Here is a 23,580-nt window from a genome sequence, read left to right as displayed (position 1 = left end):
GGCCCCGAAGGGCAGCGAGGTCCCAGGGCTCTGGTTGAAAGCTGCACACCTCTCCCAGGCGCCCGGCACCCAGCTCCGGCCTCCGTCCGGATCTCCGCGCTGCCAGCTCCCGCCGCCGTCGCCGCCGCCACCGCCGCCGCCGCCACCGCCTCCGCGCACAAAGCCCCCCCGCCCCGTTCGGCGCCGCCGCCGCCAAATCCTAGGTCTCCCATTGGCCACAAGCCGCGGCGCCTGCCGGGAAATGCAGTCCGGGACTCGGCGCTGAGAGCGAAGGAGGAAGAGGCTCGTCAGCTGCGGAGAGGAGGGGCGCGCGAGAGTCTGGAGCAGACGCGAGACCGCAGGCGATGAGGCAGAGGGACAGGAAGGGCTGGTGCGGAGGGGCAGCCAGGTCGGGCCTGCGAGGCTAATACTTACTAAACGGCAGCACGTACTAGACGCCATATGGTACTCGAGTGACCCTGCTCTACAATTCCTAGATGTTAGGAAGAACCTAATGACCGGTACGCGATGACGCAGACCGGGGAGTGCCGAGGCTCGGGAGTCACAGCCAGCCTGACAGCTGTCAGCAGAGCGCTCTGACCCCCGCGTCCCAGACACGGGCAGCACCTTAGGACGAGAGCCTGAGCCGGGGCAATCTCTCTCTCTGCCACCGTGAGAGACGGGTAGTTGCAAGCACGGGGGGTGCCGGGCAGAGTCCGCGTCCGGCGCAGAAGGCACCCCGACCTCCCGGGCAGGCACTGGACCCGGTTGCCCTCTTCCTGCCCGCACCGGGGTACAGAGGCTTGTGGGTAACCAGGAGGACGTCAGCGCGACTGCATCCCGGGCCGCGGGCCACAGCGAGGACTGCGGGCGGGTCACGTGCCCCGGCCCTGCGCTGCTCCGGGCCAGACCTCCGCACCGAGTGACGTGGGGGTGTTTGTCCCAGAGCGATCACCGGAGAGTGAGAGGAAGGAGGCAGTCCTCTGCAAACCCCTAGCCCTCCCCATTCTAGGAAATACGAGTAATACAATGACAGGGCCGGGTAAACAGTCTTGAAGGGGAGTGCAGATGTAGTTTCTTGGGACCTGGTGGTAATTACTTAGAACGTCCGACCCAGAGACATGAACTTGCAAAGGAACAGTCATAGCGATCAAATGAGGAAACTGATACACTCTTGCTTTCTGTTCTGAGAATTACCGAACCCTGTCACTACAAAGTGTCATCCTCCTCTCCATAGAGACTACAGTGCTTGAGCTATTTGCAACCATTACGAGAAATTCCGATGTTTCAGATACCACCTCAGAAGTGTGTTTTTAAGATTTTATAATTTTATGTTTGAATGTTTTGCTCACATATATGTGTCTGTGCGCCTTGTGCACGCCGTGTCCCCGAGAAGTTTAAAAAAAAGGTGTCAGATCTACTGGAACTAGTGTTATGGATGGTTGTGAGCAACCTCTTGGGTGCTAGGAATCAAACCCTTGTCCTCTGCAAGAACAAGTGCTTTTAACCACTGATCTATCTCAAAATTTTAGAAAAATCTCTACAGTTCGCTGATTTTAATGGGCACTCATACTAAGGGTGATCATAAAAATAATTGCATTGATATTATTATTATTATTATTTATTATTATTATTATTTTCGATTTGGTTTTTGGAGACAGTTTCTCTGTGTAACAGTCCTGGATGACCTGGAATTCCCTTTGTAGACCAGGCTGACCTCAAACTCAGAGATTCACCTGTCTCTGCCTCCCTAGTGCTCGGATCAAAGGCATACACCACAATCGGCCAGATAACTTTTTTTTTTGAGACAGAGTTCCTGGCTGTTGAGGAACTTCCTGTGAAGACCAGGTTGACCTCAACCTAATATAGTCTCTGCCTCTGCCTGCCAAGTGCTATAATTAAGATGTGTGCCACCATGCAGGGGGCCAATAGTATTGATTTTTCTGTTATTTTGTGTGTGTGAATATCCGAGGAGTGCTTGTGGAAGCTAGTTCCAGACTTCCACCATATTACAGGGCTTGAACTCCAGTCGTCGGTGCCACTGCAAGCACTTTTTCAGGCGAGCTACCGACTTAGCCCACTTTGCTGTTCATCTGTAAAGTCTTGTTAAACCCAGGCTGGTCTTGAACTAATGACAATTGCCCAGCCTCCACCTCCAGAATATTTGGATTATAAGCATAAACTACCACTCCCAGCTAATCTGTAACCATTTTCTATTTAAGCTTACTTATTTATTTTGAAATGGGGCTTGCTATGTTCCCCACACTATAACTGGATCCAGCAAGCTTCCTTCCTCAGTTTACCCACTCAATGAGAATACAGGCTGGGACTACTGGACCAGTCTTTTCACTAATTTAAGCCTAACCTTTATGTATTACTACAACTTCAAGGAGAGGAAAACTAGCCTGGAAATGGTACACTTCTTTAATCAGGAACCAGGAGGATCTCAGTGAGTTCGAGGCTAGCCTGGTCTACACAGTGAGTTCCAGGCCAGCTAAGAGGGAGGTAAGTTTTGTAAATTTTAATTCTTAATGATCAGACTGTGAAACAAACCCTTAGTGGAAAATTGCCTGGCAGGCACAAAGGGACCCCTAGCGGCCAAACTGAAAAGTTTTGCTTATTTTAAGTAGTCCATTCGGTTAGTTGAAATATACTTTTTTTTTTTTTTTTTTTTTTTTTTTTTTTTTTTTTTTTTTTTTTGGATTAAAAACGGCCTCCATTTCTTTTTTCTTTTCTTTTTTGGTTCTTTTGAAACAGGATCCCACTGTGTAGCCCTGGCTGTCTTGGAACTCACTTTGTAGTCCATAGTGACCTTGAGCTCACCGAGATCTGCCAGTCTATTAAGTACCTGGATAAAAGGCATGTACTACCACGCCCAGCCTTCAAAACTTATTCTATTTTGTACAGCTCATAATTTTATCATCAGAGTTCTCAAAGAGAAAGTTTGAAGAAAGTTCGAGCCGGGCACAGAAGTACAGGCTTTTAAATCTGAGCAATTTAGAGGAGCAAGCAAGTGAATCTCTGAGTTCCAGACCAGCCAGGCCTACATAGTGAAACCCTGTCTCAAAATAAACAAACAGACAGACAAACAAACAAACAAAAATCTATAAAGAGCCAAAGTTGGTTGTAGTGGTGCACACTTGTAATCCAAGCGCTGGGAAGGCAGGCAGCAGGTTCAAGGGTTCACAACCACTTTCTGCTACTACCTATTGCGTTCCAGACCAGCCTGTGTTACATAAGAGTCTCAAAAACTAAATAGAAATTGAAAAAAAATTAAAAGCCAGATAAATAAATAGATAGATAGATAAGAACAAGAATGCGTTCAGAACTTTAACTTTGCAAAGATGGCTTAGTTGCCCACCACCCCCCCCCCCAGGAACTGACGTCTCCTCAAACCCGCAATGCGTATCTTATTTAACAAGTACTCTAGAATATATTTTGAATGTTGAGATTTCTACACAACTAATGATAAGCAACGACATGAAACCAATTTTTAAAGAGAAAAATCAAATTCCGTATGAAGATTTCTGAAGCATTCCAGCTTAGACTCCGCAGAAGAAAGGTGTTTTCTCTCAATGCTGCCCCTCTGCCACCAGGACTCCACAAGCTCCTCTGCCAACCGGAGACCTCGAGGCAGTTTCAGAGTTTGAAGGGTGAGGACCGGGAACATCAGATCGATGTCATTAGCGACTCCAAGATGGGCTACAAAGGCGACTGTCAGACCTCAAGGAGTTCTCCGGGAGTTGGCCAGACTACAGAATCCGGGTAGGCAGGGGAAAACGCAGCTTTGATCCTATAGTACAGAGGCTGCCTAAACTAACTCCAACCAAGAAGTGATTTCGCGGGCTCGTGCGTGCGGGGATCTTATTGCCTTCCGCGCGGCTACCGTGAAGGACGCGCGCCCTTCCCAGGATTCGAGAGCTCATTGGATGGCAGTGGCGTCACTCGGAGTGACGTCACAGGGCGAGGCGCAGGAGGTGGAACCATGGAGACTGGGTTTCCGGCCCCTCTAGCGTGGGGGCGGGGAAGAATTGGGAAGGTAGGGTTTGGGGCCTTAGTCATCTCGCAGCGGACTCGGGCTCCCTCGGCGTCCCCGACCTCTCCCCTAAACTTCGGACATTCTTCCCTACGGTGTACCTAACCCCCTCCAACAATCCCCAGACCCACCACAGTCCTCCCCACGTTCCGCGGAGGCCACCGGCCGAGAGCCGAGGGCGCCTTTTGCACCGGTGCGGTGCGGTGCGGCGAGCGCGGGGTGCAGAGGTAACCCCGCAGCGTGGGGTTCCCCGAAACGCCGGGCCGACTGCCTGGGAGTGGCCCGTAGCCCGGGGCCGAGAGCTGGGGAGTCTCCGCAGCAATCCCGGGCCCCCTCCGGAGGAGCGCCGTCCGCGGTGGGGCTGGTTTCCGAGGTGCTGAGCCCGGTTCGCGATGTTAGCTTTTGAAGCTGAGGTTTCCATGGGCTGGGGGGGCCATGGGGGAACCTCCTTCCGGCACGATTGCGAGATAGCAGAGTTGTGCCAGTAGCTGAAGAGCGGCTCGGGGTGGAGAACGGTTTTAGTTAAAGGTACAGAGCTAAGTTCGGATTCTAGAGATTCAGCAAGCCTAGGATGGGATCCGTTTGCATCTGCACTTGAGCCATTAGTAGATACCATTATGTCTTCGCTGTTCACACATGAAATCAGTGAAAACTTTTAGACTTTTGGGTTGGCGGTAAATGAATCCAGAATGTTTACTTTCTACTTGTATTTTCTGGTTACAGATAAAGATGTCTTTCTCCTTTTAACCGTCGCAGCAGATTATTAGACACTGTTGACCAGAAATTTAAAAAAAAAAAAAAAAAAGCCTTCGGAGGCCATATCGTCTTGACAATCATCTTCTTAGAACCCATTTCTGTGTGTTGAGATGGAAAAAGTACCATTTTCAAATCCAGAGCTAAGAAAATACTGAGGCTGTTGGAAAGGAACCTGAAGGGAATTTTACATCTTGAATATGCAAATTTCCACCCTTGCATCAGTTTAAAAAAATACCTAAATTCTGGTATTTAATTGATGCCTTTTTAAAATACTTAATTGTTTACTTCTTTTGCCTAGGTCTCTGTGTTGATTAGTTGAAACAAAAAAAATATGGCCTTCTCCAGTTATAATTCATTCTTAGCTAATTTCTGGACAAGGTAAGGCTTGGAATTTCCCACAGAAATGTATATAAACTCATGCATCTATATGGAAAATATGTGTTGTAAAAGGATTTGGTTTCTGGCCAGACGTGGTGACAAATGCCTTTAGTCCCAGCACTCAGGAGGCAGAAGTAGGGTGGTCTCTGAGTTTAAGGCCAGCCTGGGCTACATAACGACACCCTGTCTCAAAAAAAAAAGGGGGGAGGGAGCGAGGGAAGAAAGAAAGAAAAGAAAGATAAAGAAAAAAAGTAACTAACAAAACAAAAGGATTGCCTTAGAACACAAAACCTTGCTGAGTTTTCAGTACATTTTAAGGAAGAGCATATTTTGATTTGAACTGCTTTAGAATGTAAGCTGAGTAGTTTTATAAATAAAGGATAGAGGAAAAATAGATGAAACAGTTTAAGAGTGGCATTTCTGTTATTGATAACGATTACACGAGAATCTCAGGTATATAAAAGACTAAAATGGCTCCTGAACAAGCTCAGCACAGGACACGTTCTGGTCTAAGGTCCTTGTCACCTCACTTATGCATTCAAAGGAATATTAACTGAACACCCACCACTTGCCACATTCACTGTATATTTTTCCTTTTGGCCATTTATAGAATATATATTGATATGTTTCAAAAATAGCATTAAAGAATAGGGAAAAGCCGTCCTTTAGCCAAGAACAATCTCTCTCTCTCTCTCTCTTTTTCCTTTTGTTTGTTTTGGGGTTTTGTTGTTGTTTGTGAAACACAGTCTCACTTTGTATCTGTGTCCTAGAACTCCCTCTGTAGACCAAGGTGGCCTGCTTCTGCTCCTTACTGCTGCTGAGTTTAAAGGCATCTGCCACTCTGACTAGCTGCCTGTTGCTCTCTCCACTTAGCTGTGTTGTATTTTTAAGATCTTGTGTTCTAGTTTAATATCAGAATATAAAAACCGTTGGTTGAGGTGCTCAATTCTAATTCCTATTTTCAAAGGCTCTTGAGGAATTTCAGGGGAATTATGTTTCATCACTTTGAGGGAATCCATAGACACATGGACCAAGCAGTATCACCTGATTGGTTAGTCCTCACAGGGACTATGAAGTTGTTTCATCAAAATATTGTTGGTTATTAGTAGAGTAGCTAACAGTTCAGATCTTCAACTACTTTATGAGAGTAAAGACAGTACTGTCAAATATCATCCCTGACAGAAATATGTTTTTGAATAGATTTTTTCCTAATAAGATATTTTAAATCTTTTTTGTTACTTAATAACTCAAAAGAGCATGCCCCTGGCACCCTTTTGGAGATCATAGGACATCTTGTGGAAGTCAATTCTATCCTTCTACCATCCGGATCCCAAGGATTTAACCAGGGTTTGACAGAAGGTGCCTTTACACCCTTGAACTATCTCACTGGCCCCAGATGTTTAAATTAATAGTTACTTGCTATAGCAAATTACTCTTCAGAATTAATTTATATTTTTCATAAGAATATGTTTAGTGATTGAGCAAAATTGAGCTGTTTAAGAAGTTAACTTTTAGTGTAGAGGTGCAGCTCAGCGGCTGAACACCTCCTAGCAGATGTGAACTACTGGTTTTGGCTTTGGTTCCCAGTATAATGTAAATGTTAGAGCACATTCTCAGGAAGTATATAAGGTCCTGGGTTGATGCCTAGCAACACACACACATACACACACACACACACACACACACACACTTGTATTTCATTCATTAATAAACATCAGTTGCTTATAGCCTTATTGTCTTGTTTTAACCAGATAAAATATCCGTTTGTTGTTTGTAGTAGTACATCTCACTGAAAGAGTGTTATCCTTCTCTTCCAGATTGCCTAGCCATTCTGTGTACCCTCCCTGCTCTCATTTGCCACCACTTGCATCTTTCCACTTGCCAGATTCTCACTTATGTACAACCTACATGAAAACCTGTGGAAGCAGGAAGTACTCCTATCCCAGTGTAACAGGCAATAATAAAGTCTATCCGTTACGAACTAGACTCACACAAAAACTGCACACGACATGCTGGCTACAAAATGCCCCTGGTAAACCTCCGCTGGAGCAAACAGGAAAGCCAAAGGTGATAAGCCCTCAGCCTACCAAAGAAGCCGAGGCAGAGATTACAGAAGAAAAGCGGTCTTTGAGACAAAAAATCATGGATGAACTTAAGTACTATTACAATGGATTCCGTTTACTTTGGAACGACACCAAAGTCGCTGCCAGAATAGTTTGGAGGCTGCTGCATGGACAGGCGCTAAGCAGACGAGAGAGGCGACGGGTAGGCAAGAAACATGTTTGAAATGGGAAATAAAAACGAAAACTCCATCTTAAAAATCCTTAAGTAACTTCCTTAGCATAGGCCCTGAGGTTGATGCAGAACACTTCCCACGCTCCTAAAGTAGAAATCCTAACTACTGATCAGAAGCCAAAGCTTCATGCCATGCAGGGGTTGGACCCAGGGTCCTGAGCATCTAAGCAGGGGCTCTAGCAGGATCTATATATCCTCCCAGACCCAGAGAACCTGTTTTATTCTGATCTTACTTCTCTTCACCTGGCTGAAATTCTTACATTTTATATACTTGCCTACAGAATTGTTAAAATTGTGAGGTTTTTAGGATTTATTTTTATTGTTTTAAATTATGTATAAGTGTGTGTGACTGCATGTGGGTGCGTGCATGTGAGTGTAGGCATCTGTCTGCAGAAGCCAGAGGCATCTGATCTCCTGGAGCTGGTGTTACAGACCATTTTAAGCCTCCTGATGTGGGTGCTGGGAACGGAACTCTGTCCTCTGGAAGAGCAGCAAATGCTCGTAACTTCTGAGCCGTCTCTCCAGCCCTATAATTGTGTTTTTAATCTTTTCAAGGACTTGAAAGGTTTCATGTTTTATATATCAAAAATATAAGCCAGGCAGTAGTGGCACATACCTTTAATCCCTGTACTCAGAAGCAGAGCCAGCGCAAGGCCAGCCTGGTCTACAAAATGAGTTCCAGGTCAGCCAGGGCTACACAAAGAAATCCTGTCTCAGGTCCCCCCCCCCCCCCACATATATATGGTAATACATTAAATAGATATGTACATTTTTAAACCAAATACAATAGATTATACTGTTAATCATAGATGGGAACACTGAGGTAGGCGCATCAGTTGAGCCCAGGAGTTCAAGATCAGCTTGGGCAACACCCCTCATCTCAAAAAGGAAAAAGTAATGTTAACTAATGAAGTGTTTTATAAGAATGTGGACCCTTAAGAGATATCATTAATGCATATTGATTGTCATAGGTTTCTTTGAGGATAACACATACATACTACTTGAGAGCTATGTTGAAGAGAAAACTCCACCTTTCTAGCTGTGGAAAACCTTAGTTTTTACAGACTCTGGGACAGAGGCAGGCTTTGTCTTGGTGGTGGGTCTTGTGTAGTGCGGCTGGGGCATGTCCTGCATATATAACACTGCTTGTGCGTTTGTCTCTTCAGCTGTTGAGAACGTGTGCTGATGTCTTCCGCTTGGTCCCGTTTATGGTGTTCATAATTGTACCTTTTATGGAATTCTTGATACCAGTGTTTCTGAAGCTCTTCCCAGACATGTTGCCATCAACTTTTGAAACTGAATCAAAAAAGGTATACAGGATTTTAAAGCTTTTAAAAAAATTAATAGACTTTAGTTTTTAGAGCAGTTATATAGGTTCACAGGGCAGAAAGTAAAGTTGCCATATTCCACTTATTTACCTCTCACACCCCATGGGTTTCCTATTAGTAACAACTTGCATCAGTGTGGTACATGGTATAACTGAGTGACTAATGCTAACACATTACACACTGTTATTAATGAAAGCACATAGCTGACAATGGTGTTCACTCTGGTTTGCAAGTCTGTCAGCTCTGAGTACCGCCCTGTCCACCCTCATAGGGTCACCGTTCTAAAATCAACATGTCTTGTGCTTGTTTGTGTCTACAGTGTTTCTCTTCAGTCTTGTAACTACGGATGTTTCACTCTAGTTTTGTCTTTCCCAGCATGCCATGCAATTAGAATCACACTTTTCAGACTGAATTCTTCCACTTAGCAATATGTAATTACAGTTCTTCCAAGAGGGACTAGAAAGATGGCTCAGTGATTAAGAGAACTTATTACTCTTGACAGAGGAACCTGATTCAGTTTCTAGAACCCACATGGCAGCTCACAACCATGTATACCTCTCCACTTTTAGGGGATCCAATGCAAAAACAAAACAAAACAAGAAAAAAGCCAACAACTGAAGTTCTTCCCTGAAAAGACATGACTTTACTTTTTTTTGTTTTTTGTTTTTTTGTTTTTTTGTTTTTCAAGACAAGGTTTCTCAGTGTTGCCCTGGCTGTCCTGGAACTCACTCTGTAGACCAGGCTGGCCTTGAACTCAGAAATCCGCCTGCCTCTGCCTCCCAAGTGCTGGGATTAAAGGAGTGCGCCACCACCGCCCGGCAGACTTTACTATTTCTATTTATGGATATATAAGTTTGTTTTTATTTTTAAATCAGTCACCTTTTGGAAATTGGTTGCTTCTAATTTGGGCAGTGTTGAATAAAATGCTATGAATATTTGTGTTCAGGTTTTTTTCTTTTTTAACTTGAGCAAGAGTGATTGCACACAGTAAGACTATAGCTAGCATTGTAAAAATTTGCTAAGCTGTCTTCCAGAGCAGCTCTGCATTCTGCGTTCCACCTAAGAATGCTGTTCCCTGTCTTTCCCAGCATCTGATATACTTTGGACATTAACCATTCTAATTGGTGTGTACTAGTTAGCTTCTTTGGCATCTCTATAACTTCTTTGTAGAGGTATATGTTTACTTTGCCCACCACTGTGTGTGTGTGTGTGTGTGTGTGTGAGAGAGAGAGAGAGAGAGAGACAGACAGACAGACAGACAGACAGACAGAATGTATGTGGTGTACATGTGTATGGGTGGTTATGCATGTGTACCTTATATAGGGTTTTGCTTTATACTTACAAGCTCCCCACCTTGTATATTGAGTCAGGGTCTCTCCTCTAAGTCCATGGCTTGCTGATTTGGCTGTGTAGCTTCCCAGTTGTTCCTGTGTCCCACAGAATAGCACTACAAGCAAGCAGAACTCTGGTTCCCATTTCTGTGAGAGTGAGCACCTTGCCCACTGAGCTATCTCCACAGCCTTTGTGCCCTTTGTAATTGGGTGTGCTATTTCTTGTTGTTTTGAGGTTTCTGGTTGGTTAGTTGCTTGGGTTTTTTTTGAAATAGGGTTTCTCTGTGTATCCCTGAGAACTTGATCTGTAGACTAGGCTGCCTTGAACTCAGATCCTTCTGCCTCTGCTTCCCAAGTGCTGGGATTAAAAGTATGGGCCACTGCCTGGATGTTTTGCATTTTCTGTATTTGTATACAAGTCCTTCATCAAATATATACTTTGTAAATATTTTCTCCAGTCTGTGCCTTTTATTTTTTTCCCATTCCTAGAAATGGAGCTAGTTTCTTTATTTTTTTTTTTTATTTTTATTTTTTCATTGCTGTGAATGGATCTCAGGTCTTTGCCTATGATAGGCAAATGATTGATCCCATCTCCCGTGTTTCATCTTTTCATAGGACAAACACTTAAAGTGACCATGTCTTTGGAGTTACAAATAGAAGTTGGTTAACAAACTCAAGATCACTTACATTGTGTGTGTGTGTGTGTGTGTGTGTGTGTGTGTGTTTGATCTACATATGTGTCTGTGTATCACATACATGCCTGGTACCTGAGGAGGCCAGAAGAGGGCGGTGGACCTCCTGGAATTGGAGTTATAGAGGGTAATGTAGGTGTCAGGAACTGAACCTGGGTCCTCTGGAAGTCAGTGGAGCTGTTTCATCAGCCCCAAATTAGATGCTTCTACTATTTTTTTTCTAGAATTCTTATAGTTTTACATTGCATCTTGTAGTATATAATCCAGTTTATTTTTATGAAAGTTTATAATATCAGTATCAGGATTTTATATCTAGTTTTATATTATTGTTTATTAAACGTACTACCTCTACTATATTTTATTATATTTTGTTTGTTTGTTGAAACAGGGTCTCATTATGTAACTCTGGTTGTCCTGGAACTCACTATGTAGACAAGGATGTCCTGTAATTCACAAGTGCTGGCATTCAAAGTGTACACGATTATGCTCCAGCCTCTCTACTGTTATTTTAACTGCTGGAGAGAGAGAGAGAGAGAGAGAGAGAGAGAGAGAGAGAGAGAGAGAGAGAGAGAGAGAGAGAGAGAGAGAAAGAGAAAGAAGAAAAAAGGAAGGATCTGTGAGTTCACGGTCAACCTGCTCTACATAGTGAGTTCCAAAAAATAAAAAAGAATGAAGGAGCTAAAGAGATGGTTCAGAGTTTAAGAGCCTGCAGGATCAAGTTAAATTCCCAGCATCCAACATGGTGGCTCAACCATGTGTAACTCCAGTTCCAAAGGATCCAGTACCCTCTGGCCCCTGTGGACAGGCATACATGCAGGCAAAATACTCATACATATAAAATAAGAATTAAAGGTTTATTTAGAAGAAGAAGAATAAGGAAAGCAAATATCTACTATTACTCTGGTTAATGAGTACAAGTTATGTTCTATTCAGCCAAACCGAGCTTCAGTGCTTGTGAGTACAGGAAAGGTGGGTTGGCGACCACGGAAGGGGCGGGGCTAGAAGAGAAGCTCCTCCCCATTGCCACACTCTGTCTCTACTAGACAATGTCATAAAGATGGGGGCAAAGTTCTCCAAGGGACAATGAAATCTTCCATTTAGTAAGTGGGAAATACCGTCTAAAACACAAGAAAGAAACTGTTGTATAGAAAGAATTTTGGAGCTGAGGTTCAGTGAGTAGGTGAAATTTTACCACAATCTGCAAGTCTGGGAGCAGGCTGGTCAAGGAGACAGACAAAGGGATGGCAGGTTGGAAAGCATCACCCACTCTAAGGAATTCAAACTTGGTGGTAGTAAATAATAGAAGCTAAAACTTTATATGTATGTGAGTAACATTGTCCCTCAGACACACCAGAAGAGGGTGTCTATTCCATTACAGATGGTTGGGAGTCACTTGTGGGTGCTGGGATTTGAACTCAGGACCTCTGGAAGAGCAATCAGTGCTCTTAACCACTGAGCCATTGCTCTAGCCCTAGAAGCTAAAACTTTAAACAGTTTAAACAGTGGGTGGCATGATCAAATCTGTATTTTAGGAAACTAATTTTGCTGGTAGAAAGACTGAAGGAGACAGAGCCAAGAGAAGGAAAGAAGCAGGATCTCAGTCATGAGGTTGATAATGAAATGAAAGATGAACGACAGATCTGAGAAAGAATTCATCCTTTTCTGTTTTGTGCTTGCTTTTGTTTGAGACAGGGTCTTTCTCTATTCGGCCTTGGCTGGCCTTGAACTCTTTATGTAGACCAGGCTTGCTTTGAACTCAGAGATCTGCCTGCCTCTGTCCCCTGCATACTGGGATTAAAAGTGTATGCCACCACAGCTGGCTCCTTGTTTCTTTCAGTGATGTAAGAATAGAATCCAGGGCTTCACGCTTGCTTGGCCAGCTCTTTACCACTGATGTATACTCCTAGACTGTAATTTAAGATTAAAGTGGAAAAATCAAACTAATATTTAACTGCCTGACGATGGTTTGATTTACTTAAACTCTGGATTGGTGCCCTTTGCAAGTTGTTAGAATTGCAGGCCTTAATTTACTTAACATTTAAAACAATCAGGATCTAGAAACAACCCAGAGCATTCCAATGAAGATGTTCTTGAATCCAAGAAGATGGGAGACCAGGGAAGTGGCTTAACTACATCTGCTTCTCTCTACCCTGTGCCCCAGCATTTTGACCATGATTATTTCAAAATTGTACCACTGCCTATCAATCATCTATCATTTCTGATGATGAACGAGAGTCAGCAACTATTAGTCAACAGTGTCTTAAGAATGCACATTTAATCAGGGGTGGTGCCTCACTCAGGAAGCAAAGACAGGTGAGTCTTAGTTTGAGCTCAGCCTGGACTATATAGCAAGTTCTAGGCCAGCCAAGGATCTATAGAGAGATCCTATCTCAGAGAATGTATATTTAATTCTCTTCTGTCTAGTGCTTTTTTCAAACCTATAATAGCACATAACACTAGTATAATTATATACTTTTGATTTAAACTGTAAGATCGATGAGCATAGAGTTAGTGTCTGAGTCTTTTTTGTAGTGCAGAATCTGGGACTATGCACCAGAGTTCAGCTTAAGTAGCAGCCTAGATGAAGTTGGAAGGTAGTTACTCATCTGATAACAGAGCCTCTCATTGAGGCTTATCATCATGGTGTTAGTGAGAAATAAACGCAAGATTAAGGAGACAAGTCAAAGAGAAGTTCCTTCAAAGTGGCCTGGTTCTTACAAGCTTACTTAATCAGGCCTGCTAGTAATGTTAGTTCTATATGTTTTGGGGAGGAACATTAGCGAGGAGAGAATTAGTTTCCTCATTACCAACCTGCAATCATAATTAACTTTTTCCTCTTCTGTTAAGGAAGAAAAACAGAAAAAGATGATGGCTGCCAAATTGGAAATAGCAAAATTCCTTCAAGAAACAATGACAGAGATGGCGAGGAGAAACCGAGCCAAGCTGGGAGATGTTTCCTCACAGCTTTCCTCCTATGTGAAACAGGTACCAGGGCCTTGTCCCAGGCCAGCAACTTCTGGGCTGCAGTTTCCAAGAAACATGCCATCAGGGATCGTCCAGATTGTTCACAATCTTTGAAATGCCACATATCAAAATTATAAATAAATAACATTTAAACATTTAGGGTAGTTTGCAATTAAATAAAATAAAGCCACCTTAAAGTAATCATCTGAAAAGAAATCAGGACACACTTTAAAAATACTGCTGATTTTTCTAGTGACTAAGTTTGATTCTAGAAAGATTTATGACGGGGGTTGGGGATTGGACTAGGCACTGAACCCACATGCATGTAAGGTAAGTACCCAGTCTCCCACTAGTCTACAACTCTACATTATTCCCAGTGAGCCACTGGATCCGTTTCTATACAACACATAAAGTCTCGAACTCCTTCATCTTTTTCAAATAATCTATTGAGGTTTTGTTAAGTAAGAGATAGATTTTAATTGGCCTTTGTTCCATTGCCTAGGTCCAAACAGGTCACAAGCCCTCCACTAAGGAGATAGTTCGGTTCTCCAAACTCTTCAAAGATCAGTTAGCCCTGGAACACTTAGACCGACCCCAGCTGGTTGCCCTGTGTAAGCTGCTAGAATTACAGGCCTTCGGAACAAACAATTTGCTCCGCTTCCAGCTCCTGATGACACTGAAGTCTATAAAAGCAGATGATGAAGTAAGAGCACAACCACAGTGGTGGGCATCTGGGAGGCATCGGAGGGCACCTTAGCTGACTGCATCATTCTCTGTTGGGTCTGCCATAGGGCCATCCAGCAAAGTGAATGGTTTAAGAAACCATTCCTGTGACAACTTCAGCTTTTACAACTCACTTCAGCATTACTTTGTTGTATCTTGAGAAGGTCATTGTAAGCAGCCAGTAATCTGGATGTATTAGCTGTGAAGAATCTAAATAGTTAGGACCTGCTGAGAAGGAAATACCAGCTCAGTAGATTCTTGGCAGTACCCACCCTCATCTCACACACACACACACACACACACACACATACACACACACACACACACACACACTGTTCTCCTACAGAGGAACTGGTGCCAAAGTAAAGATTCTACTGGGTGAGCTGGTCTGGTGAAAAGGTGGCAGAACACAATGCTAAGAGGAAAACCAAGGTCTGGCCATCTTGCAGAAGGTACCATTAGGATTGTAACTACTAATTAAGCTCCTTTAAAACATGGAAAGACTTTCCTGAATCTCAGTCAGCGGCTGTAGTATTCTACTTAGGGGAGCATGTTTCCCAAGACGAAGAAGACATAAGCACTGTGGCCCTGTTTAGATTTTGGATGTTGCTTTAAGAACTTCGGTATGAACAATACTGGTCCCAGAAGAACTGTAGATTTGAATCACACCATGCAGAAATTGTTATTTATCAGGGGTCTTGTGGACCAGAGAACCCAGGCTGTTCCTGGGGTGGCGGGCGGTATGGCAAACAGCACTGAGACACTCAGCCAATGGGATCAGGAAGTTTTTCACAACAGAATTTTTTTTCTAACAAGCCCTAAAAATTAAAAGGAAAAGTAAATGTTACAACTAGACAAACCAACTCCAAACCAAGATAGGAAATACTTTACTGACAAAATGCTGTGGGCAGCTCTGTAACTATCTTTTATTGTTGTCTGTTAGTGGTCCCTTCATCTCAACTGCTACCTTCCCAAGTGGCTGGTTTACAGCAATCAGTGCAGGGACAGAGGGCCAAAGCATCAGAGTTGGGGTTTCTATCAGTTCTACTGGAATACAGGTATTAAGTAAAACTGAGAACCAAAGATCTAACACTGTCCCTTACACTTGTTACAGATAATTGCCAAAGAAGGGGTGAAGGCTTTGAGTGTGTCAGAACTACAGTCTGCGTGCCGGGCCCGGGGGATGAGGTCGCTGGGCCTCACTGAGGAGCAGCTGTGCCAGCAGCTCAAAGAGGCAAGCAGCACTCCAGCCCTCCTCACTGAGACTTTCTCTCTGAGAATAACAGACCACATGTGGGGACTTCTTTCCAAGTTGTGAGTCAGCCTTCCATGGCTGTGACAAAAGGCATCTGAAGGAGGGAGGTTTGTTTTGGCTCATGGCTCCCATGCCTTCAGCCAGTGGTTGCCTGGTTCCAATTCCCTGGTCCTATGCCAGGGAGTGTCTCATACAGCAGACAAATCTTGTTCATTTTATGGTGGCCAAGAAGCAAAGAAAGAGGAACACACCTTTAATCCCAGCACTTGGGAGGGAGACAGAGGCAGACAGATCTGTGAGCTTGAGGACAGCCTGATCTACACAGTGAGTTCCAAGCCAGCTAGGGTTACAAAGTGAGACCCTGGTTTTTGTGTTTTAAAAAAGGCAAAGAATCGGGAGACAAGGTTTCAGAATTCCCTTCAGTGGTCTAACCTCTTCCCAGCAGGCCTCAGCCCTAGAAGTTCCACACTTCCTAATTGCACCATAGGCTGTGAACACGCTTTTAACACGTGGAATTCAGGAAAACATTTAAAGTCCAGACCACTAAGCCACCACACATAATTTGTCTTCTTTCATGGAGCAGTTAAACATACCCTGAAGAGGTTTGTCTGCTTTCCCCTTGGACAGGGACAGGGAACCTGTTTTCTACAGTGCTGTTACAAACTGCCGTGATTAGAAATGATCACAGTGGCAGCCATTTAGTAGCTTACTGCCCCAACGGTCACAAGTGCTGGCTGGAGTCCTTCCTGGAGTCCCTGGGATGATCTATTCCCAGACTCCTTGAGTTTGCTGGCGGACCTGAGTTCTCCGCAGCTATAGGAAGGGAGATGTTCTTGCTTCCTCACTGGCTGCCAGCCCCTGTTGGCAGCTCTAGGAGCCGCCTGTATTTCCCTCTTGGCTCCGGCTTCCATCAAGTCCACCTTGATCTTATCTCAAGAGTACACTGACATGGGACCTCAATTCCATTTGTAAAACCCCTCCATAAAGCATCTAGACTGGCAGTTGTCAACCTCCTGATGCTGCGGCCCTTGATTACAGTTTCTCGTGTCGTGGTGACCCCAGCTATAAAATTATTTTGTTGCTACTTCATAACTAATTTTGCTACGGTTATGAATTGTAATGTAAATATTTGTTTTCTAATGGTCTTAAGTGACCCCTGTGAAATGGGTCACTTGTCCCAAGAAGGGTTGTGACCCACACGTTGAGAGCCACTTATCTAGATTAATGTTTGAATAGCTGGAGGTGTATGTATATGGTGGATCTTGGGACCAATTTAGAATTTGGGACAACAAAGTAGGGCCTTGGCAGAAATTCTCACACACAGGTCTATCACTGTTAGTCTCTGCTGACAGATCTTGTCTCGGAGCCCACATTGGCTACTTTTCCTTGTGCTCCAAATCAGCATATGGTGTTGGCTTTGGTGGTAGATGTCTGTAGCCCCCATCAGACAGCACACTGTATTCTAACAGCAGCAGCAGTGTATTCAAAAACCAGGAATTAGCTCCTGTTAGGTTCTCATTGTTATCAGTGTAAATACTTCTGTATCATGTTAAGATTATTTGGGGCCAAGTGCTGTCACTTGGAAACCGCATTAGGTAGCCATTCTTCTCTTAACACAGTGCACTAATTGGAAGATGAACATTTATAGAGGGCAATCCAGTGGTTGAGAAGCTGAGGCAGAAGGATTGCCATGAGTTGAGACCAGCTTGGGCAATATAGTGAGTTTTAGGACAGCATGGGCTTCAGAGTGAGACCTTGTCTCTAAATAAATAAATAAACAAACAAAAGATATTTAAAATGGTAAACATGTGACCTATGTTAACCTTACTTATAAAATAAATGAAGCCAGAGACAAGCCACATTCACATATTAGCAAAGTCCAGGCTTTGTTAGACATTGGATAGTGTTGCTAGCTGAAAAATAAAGCCATGAAGACAAACCACCTCGTCTTTCAAAATATAAAAACACATACATCGCCTGTCTTGGTACTGATACCTCTAATCCTAGCAGTCAGGAAGCTGAGGAATGGGGAACACCAACCAGCATGGGTCCTAGAGGACATGAGACCCTGTCCTGAAGAACAACAGAAGACACAGCAGCCAGAAGCTTCTGTTGATCCCTGGAGCTGGAGTCAGAGTCAGCTGTGAGCTGCCTGGTGTGGGTGCTGGGACTGAACATAGTCCAGTGTGCAGTAGAACCTGGAGCAGTACACATGCTTAACCACTGAGCCACCTCTGCTGCCCCTATCCTAAATTCTGTTCTTCTCTGTTTGTTTAAAAACAGGATCTCTCTCTGTCACCCTGGCTGGCTAGAACTCATCATGTAAACCAAGCTGCCCCTGAGCTCAGAGATCTACCTGTCTCCATTTCCTGAGCTCTGGGACTTTATATGATTTTTTAATATGATGGAAACATATCCAGATATTTAAGGGGGTAGTACTACTCCCTTAATTACTGGACATGATTCTGTTTCAATGGGGATAAAAAAAAAAAAAAAAAAAAAAAAAAGCAAAGGACAAAGGCTGGCCAGATGGCACTTGCTACAGAAGCCTGATGCCTGAGTTTAGTTTCTAGACCTGACAGTGGGAGAAAGAATCCCTTCTCAAAGGTGTCCTCTGACCTTCACTCAGACCCATACTTATGCATCACACACACACACACACACACACACACACACACACACACACACACACACAGAGGCACGCAAAGAACAAAACAATATGTGTCACTCATTATGTAACATTTACAGAACAGTTGTGACATAGTGGCCAGTGCCTGCAATCCCAGCACTTAGGAGCCTTGGAACAAGAGGATCACAGGTAAAAGACCTGGGCTACATAGCAAAATTAAAGTAAACACAACAACAAACACAAAACGTGGCCAGTGTGGTGCTTTAATACTCATATCACACCTTCATTCTAATGCTGACTTCTTTGCTTAATAAGGCTATTCTTTACTTTGAGACAGGTTCTTGTTATGTAGCTCAGGCTGGCCTTGAACTCAACATCCTGCCTCTGCCTCCCAAGTCTGGATCACAGGCCTGGCTTCTGGGTTATCCTTTCTGACCATCTGTTTTTGCTAAGACACTTAGCTATTTGGATCCAGAACTAGGTGGGGAGCTTCAGTGACCAGTGCAAGTAGTTGTTGGGGACTCACCCACTGGTGGGAGCCAGGAGGCTGGTGTTTTCATCCTGTGCCACAGGTCCTCTCTAGCTATAACAGTCTGTAATGCCATGTCTTGTCACTTCCCATTCTCTAGTGGCTGGATCTCCACTTGAAGGAGAATGTCCCTCCTTCTCTTTTGCTCCTGTCTCGCACCTTCTACCTGATAGATGTGAAGCCAAAGCCTATTGAACTCCCACCAAATATAGAGGTAAGTGTGCTGGTCCAGATGCAACCTGGATCCCACCAGCACAGGCCCCTCCACCCACATCTTCCAGTGCACCAGTGCAGACGCAGCCTGAATCCCACCAGTACAGGCCCCCCACCTATGTCTTCCATCAGAGCAGACACTACTTTGGAAATGTAGGTTAGCTGGCTTCTAGTGCTCTTCATAGCAACCCCTGTACCTGTGTCCTTTTAAGCTAATGGCTCTTCTTTCCAATCTCATTTGTTCACATTTGTATAAATGTTAAAGCAAATAAGGGATAACTTAGAATGTTAACTTTTTTGTTCTTTTTTCAACTCATTAAATGGTTTTTTTTTTTTTTTTTTTTAACCTGTAGTTTTTTGTTGTTGTTGTTGTTGGTGGTGGTGGTGGTGGTTTTTCAAACCAAAATTTCTCTGTCCTGGAACTAGCTCTGTAGACCAGGCTGGCCTCAAAATCAGAGCTTTGCCTGCCCCTACCTCACAAATGCCAGGATTAAGGTGTGCTCCACTGCTGGCAGCCTTATTTTTTTATGACTGGGACCAACACCAGAATTGCCAGATTGTTTTGTGGTTTTGGGTTTTGTTTATTTGGTTTCTATCTCACTGTGAACCCCTAATTAGCCTGGTGCTCACTATGTAAACCAAGCTCAGGGATCCCCTCGACTTTACCTCCTGGATGCTAGGATTCAAGGCATGGGCCACTCTGCCTGTGTTTGTTTGTTTGTTTTAAGACAGTGTCTTACTATGTAGCACTCAATGACCTAGAACTATATATTTTAAATCCTAGAATATAAATACTATGCAACTTTTGTATATAAGGAGCTCAATATTCAAATACTAACTTGCAGGAGCATATTCCATGTAACTTAAGAAAGTCTACCAGGCATAGTGGTACACTCCTTTGATCCCAGCACTTGGGAGGTAGAGGCAGGTGGATCTCTACAAGTTCAAGACTAGTCTGGTCTACATAGAGAGTTCCAGGCCAACCTTCACAGTGAAATTCACTTCAAAACAACAAAATAGGGAAAGAGATAGCCAGGCACACACCTTTAATTCCAGCAGAGGTCAGCTCTAGGCCAGTTAGATCTACATGCTAAGACCCTGTCTATACACAGACTGTGTGTACACAGACACACAGGCACACATACCCTCCACACCCCTACAGAGGGAGGCAGATAGCTTAAAGGTAAAGGCACATATTCCTCTACAAAGGCTTCTGGGTAGGACAGTTTTCACTTGTATGTTTCCCCAGACTCCAAAGACAAACTGTGGGATACCATCATCTCTGCCCCCTGAGTCAAAGGAGAACATTACAGACCCTGCGCCTCAGCTAAAGGGAACGAAGGTTAGTTACTCTCTTTCTACTTGATTAAAGTGAATTTTTTTTCTCAATGTTAATTTTCTTTTCCTCAAAATGAGCTGATGGTGTAGCTCAGGCTGGCTTCAGGCTCCACATCCCTTGCCTCAGCCTCTCAAGGACTGAGATGACAGGTGCACACACCCAGCCAATCCTCTGCATCTCTCTAATCCTCCCAATGAAACAGAATTCATTGTATTCAATGCAGTTCTACTTGGTAATAAAGAACATCTATTACACTGCTTAATCTGTTTCTAAGAAAGTTCAACATACGGACTGGGTATGTAGCTCCCTGGTAAAGGCTTGTGGAAAACACATGAAACCATGGCTTCCATCGTAGCACTTCCAAAGATAATGTTTTAAGTCAACATTTGATTACATGTAATTTTCAGATTGTAATTTTCAGATTTTTGCCTTTCAAAACCTACATAATATTATAGTTACAAGCTCCTGGTATTCATGGTAGATCCTAGTATGCACTGGCTTAAAGCACTAATCTCTCAGTTCTAATGTTTAAGGATGAAGAATTTATACAACTGCCCCCAGTACCATCATCACTCATATCTCCAGCAGCAACTATTTCCAAAGAAGCAGTAAGTAACCTACAGAGAAACCTCTCCCCCAGTTATCTGAAGTGCATTGGAACTGCAGCATCATGCGTACCACAAAACACAGCATAACTCTTGCTGCCATCCGGACAGGAACGTAGGCTGGATTCCAGCCCTCTCATAACCACTACCTTTCCCCTTCAACTGTCCGAAAGAAGAAACCATCGCCCTGGTGGAACAGCCTAAGCATGCACGTCTAGAAGCTAATTACACTGTAGGCAGAGCCTTAGTCTCATGTGCTAAATGCAAATAGCTCCCACATGTTAGGTAGTTTACACAGGAAATACAAGCAGGAAAGCAATTAAAGTTTTAGAAAAATACATGTAAATTGGAAATTTCTGTGCCCACTTCTCCCATTTGGGCCAAATAATTTGGGAGAGGTCAGAAAGCATGACAAACAAACAGTAGAGGTGGGGGGCTGGGGAGAGGTGGACTGCATCTAACAGGTCCACCGTTGGCCAGTCTATGAGCCTGTGGCTGGGTTGGCGTTCAGAGAACTCCATGCATATCACCAAAGCAATTACACCAATCTTGCTTGCATGGCCACTGTTTCTCTGCGTTTCTTTGGGGAGGGGGCGGGAGAGGATGTTCACTCTGAATGTGAACTTTCTTGGAACTCAGGCCAGTTCTACCTCATCAGCCTCGGGGCAGGGATTACATAGTCAGGTGGAGATCACAGGCATGACACACATGTTGAACCTGGCTTGTGGCCATTAGTTTGGTTAAGAAGGTCAAAGTGGATGCTTGCAGAATTGAAGCTGCTGTGACCAAAGCCTAAAGTCCTGTTTTATACCCAGATCCTCCAGGCCAAGTCCCAGGAGACCTCACAGAAGAGCAAGGCTAACTCAAAAGGAGCCTAAGGATCCCTTGAAGATGGAGCTCCCTCTCTCCAGGCACTGCCCCTCAGCAGTGGCATCCGTCCACGAAGGAATTCTAGCTAAGACTGTCTGGCTTGAGATAAAGGACCAGCCATTAAGTCGTCGGAGGCCTCGTGACCATTCCAGAGATGCGAGCAGTGACACCAAGTTCAGGCCATTTAGAGAAGCTTAATTACAGTCTATCTCTACTGTAGGATTTTGTCATCTTAGCAACGTTGCATAAAGCCACTCCCACCATGTTGTTTGAATGGCTTTCTGTTTGTGTGCACTTGGGGAAGGGGACTGAGCTGGGCGGAGGAGTGGTTTCTAGGGCAAGCACACTCACTGAACTGTAACCCCTGCCCTTTTACTTTATATAAATTTCAAGGTAAGATCAAAATTGCCCAGGCTACCCTTGAACTTTCAGCCTTAATCTTCCAGGTTGCTAGAAATATACAGATGTATGCTACCGGGCCCAATTGGGTGGGGACCTTTTAAGAGGAAATGTATTGCACAATGGAGTCAGCTTGGTACCTTGGATACCTCTGTCTGCCTCTTGTGGCTTAGAATCTGTAGTCAGAACATGGGGACTCCCCACAACACCTTTAAGAGCACCTTACCAGCCTTTGCAGAGGGGCTCCTCAGTAGAACAGCAACGTAAGCACCCATGGGCCAGGATGGACACACTCCCAGTAAGGAAGAAAGAACTTCTTCCAGAAGTGGGAAGTTAAAACAGTGGTGCTGGAGGGACGGCTGAGTCATTAGAGCACTAAATCTTGCAGAGGGTCAGTGTTCGGTTCCTAGCACTCACAGTAGCCACAACCAATTTCTAACTCCAGTACCACAGAATCCGGCACCCTCTTCTGAACTTCAGGTACCAGGCATGGTGCACACACACACATATACACACACATACAAACAAAACACTTACATACAGAAAAATAAAGTTAGCTAGCCAGACTGTGGTGGCACATACTTTTAATTCAAGCACTCTGGAAGGAGAGGCTGGTGGCTCTTTGTTGAGTTGGAGTCCAGCCTGGTCTACAAAGTAAATGCTGGGATGAAGGGCATTCACCATCAGGACCAGCCAACTTTAAGGTTCTTGCTGGTCTATTCCCTTCGTGGTTTCTATTAGCTAAGGGGATACAAGGTCATGCCACGTTGCTTCAAAGGCCCCTCTTCTCCCTCGTAGCTCTCTACTCTCCTGCAGATGTGGCGGACCTCAGCCGCCACCAGCTGCCAATAGGCTCGCCAGGTACCACTGTAAGCTCTAACATGCGCCTGGAGTGACATTAGACACACTCACATTTTACACCGACTTCTATGATAATAGTTGTTGCTTGCTGCTACTTGATAGTATTGGCTCTGCACTTGCGCCAGGTCTCATTCTGTACAAGACATATTGTTCATGTGCAGAGTTTTACAATGCTATACTCAGGCCAAAAGTTCCCACTTGCAGGTAGGTCTGTTACTTCAGAGAAAACTGGCTCTGAGATTATTACCTAACACTGTGTGTGTGTGTGTATGTGTGTGTATTTTAGCTTGCTGGCTCCACCCAGTGGCAGCTGATAAACAGAGTTCATTACCATTAAGTCAGATTTCTTACTTCATCTATGTTCAATCTTACTTACCTGAAATCAATATATTACATTA

At 44.2% G+C, this 23,580-nt stretch overlaps 2 protein-coding genes across 20 annotated transcripts in view; one reads left to right on the top strand and one right to left on the bottom strand.

Moving 5' to 3' along the window:
• The window catches only part of Nsd3 (nuclear receptor binding SET domain protein 3), a 112,570-nt gene extending 111,788 nt beyond the window's left edge, over positions 1-782 (bottom strand). Inside the window, exon 1 of one of the 2 annotated variants that reach the window (XM_076913930.1) lies at positions 415-782. The gene's annotated coding sequence lies outside the window, so the exon portion shown is untranslated. The remainder of the gene's footprint in view (positions 1-414) is intronic. The other variant, XM_076913931.1, reaches the window with a different exon arrangement.
• On the top strand, positions 251-22,185 carry Letm2 (leucine zipper and EF-hand containing transmembrane protein 2). Of its 18 annotated transcripts, XM_034520739.2 has the most exons (12): positions 251-388; positions 3,576-3,744; positions 5,070-5,149; positions 6,967-7,414; positions 8,611-8,754; positions 13,643-13,780; positions 14,262-14,462; positions 15,597-15,716; positions 18,996-19,109; positions 20,358-20,450; positions 20,981-21,055; positions 21,868-22,185. In XM_034520739.2, exons 3-12 carry the CDS (start codon positions 5,103-5,105, stop codon positions 21,928-21,930), a joined length of 1,443 nt encoding a protein of 480 aa, XP_034376630.1. In that variant the 5' UTR covers positions 251-388; positions 3,576-3,744; positions 5,070-5,102; the 3' UTR covers positions 21,931-22,185. The 18 variants fall into 18 exon arrangements, 16 of the variants coding, with proteins under 16 accessions (XP_034376630.1, XP_076770058.1, XP_076770070.1 ...); XR_013104314.1 differs by lacking the exon at positions 251-388 and having other exon boundaries at positions 2,703-4,018; positions 20,967-21,055; XR_013104313.1 differs by lacking the exon at positions 251-388 and having other exon boundaries at positions 2,703-4,543; positions 20,967-21,055.
• The last annotated feature ends 1,395 nt before the right edge of the window (positions 22,186-23,580 follow it).

Source organism: Arvicanthis niloticus, chromosome 16 (genome assembly GCF_011762505.2).
Source record: "Arvicanthis niloticus isolate mArvNil1 chromosome 16, mArvNil1.pat.X, whole genome shotgun sequence".
NCBI classification, from domain to species: domain Eukaryota; kingdom Metazoa; phylum Chordata; class Mammalia; order Rodentia; family Muridae; genus Arvicanthis; species Arvicanthis niloticus.
This window is presented reverse-complemented; position numbering and strand designations above follow the sequence as displayed.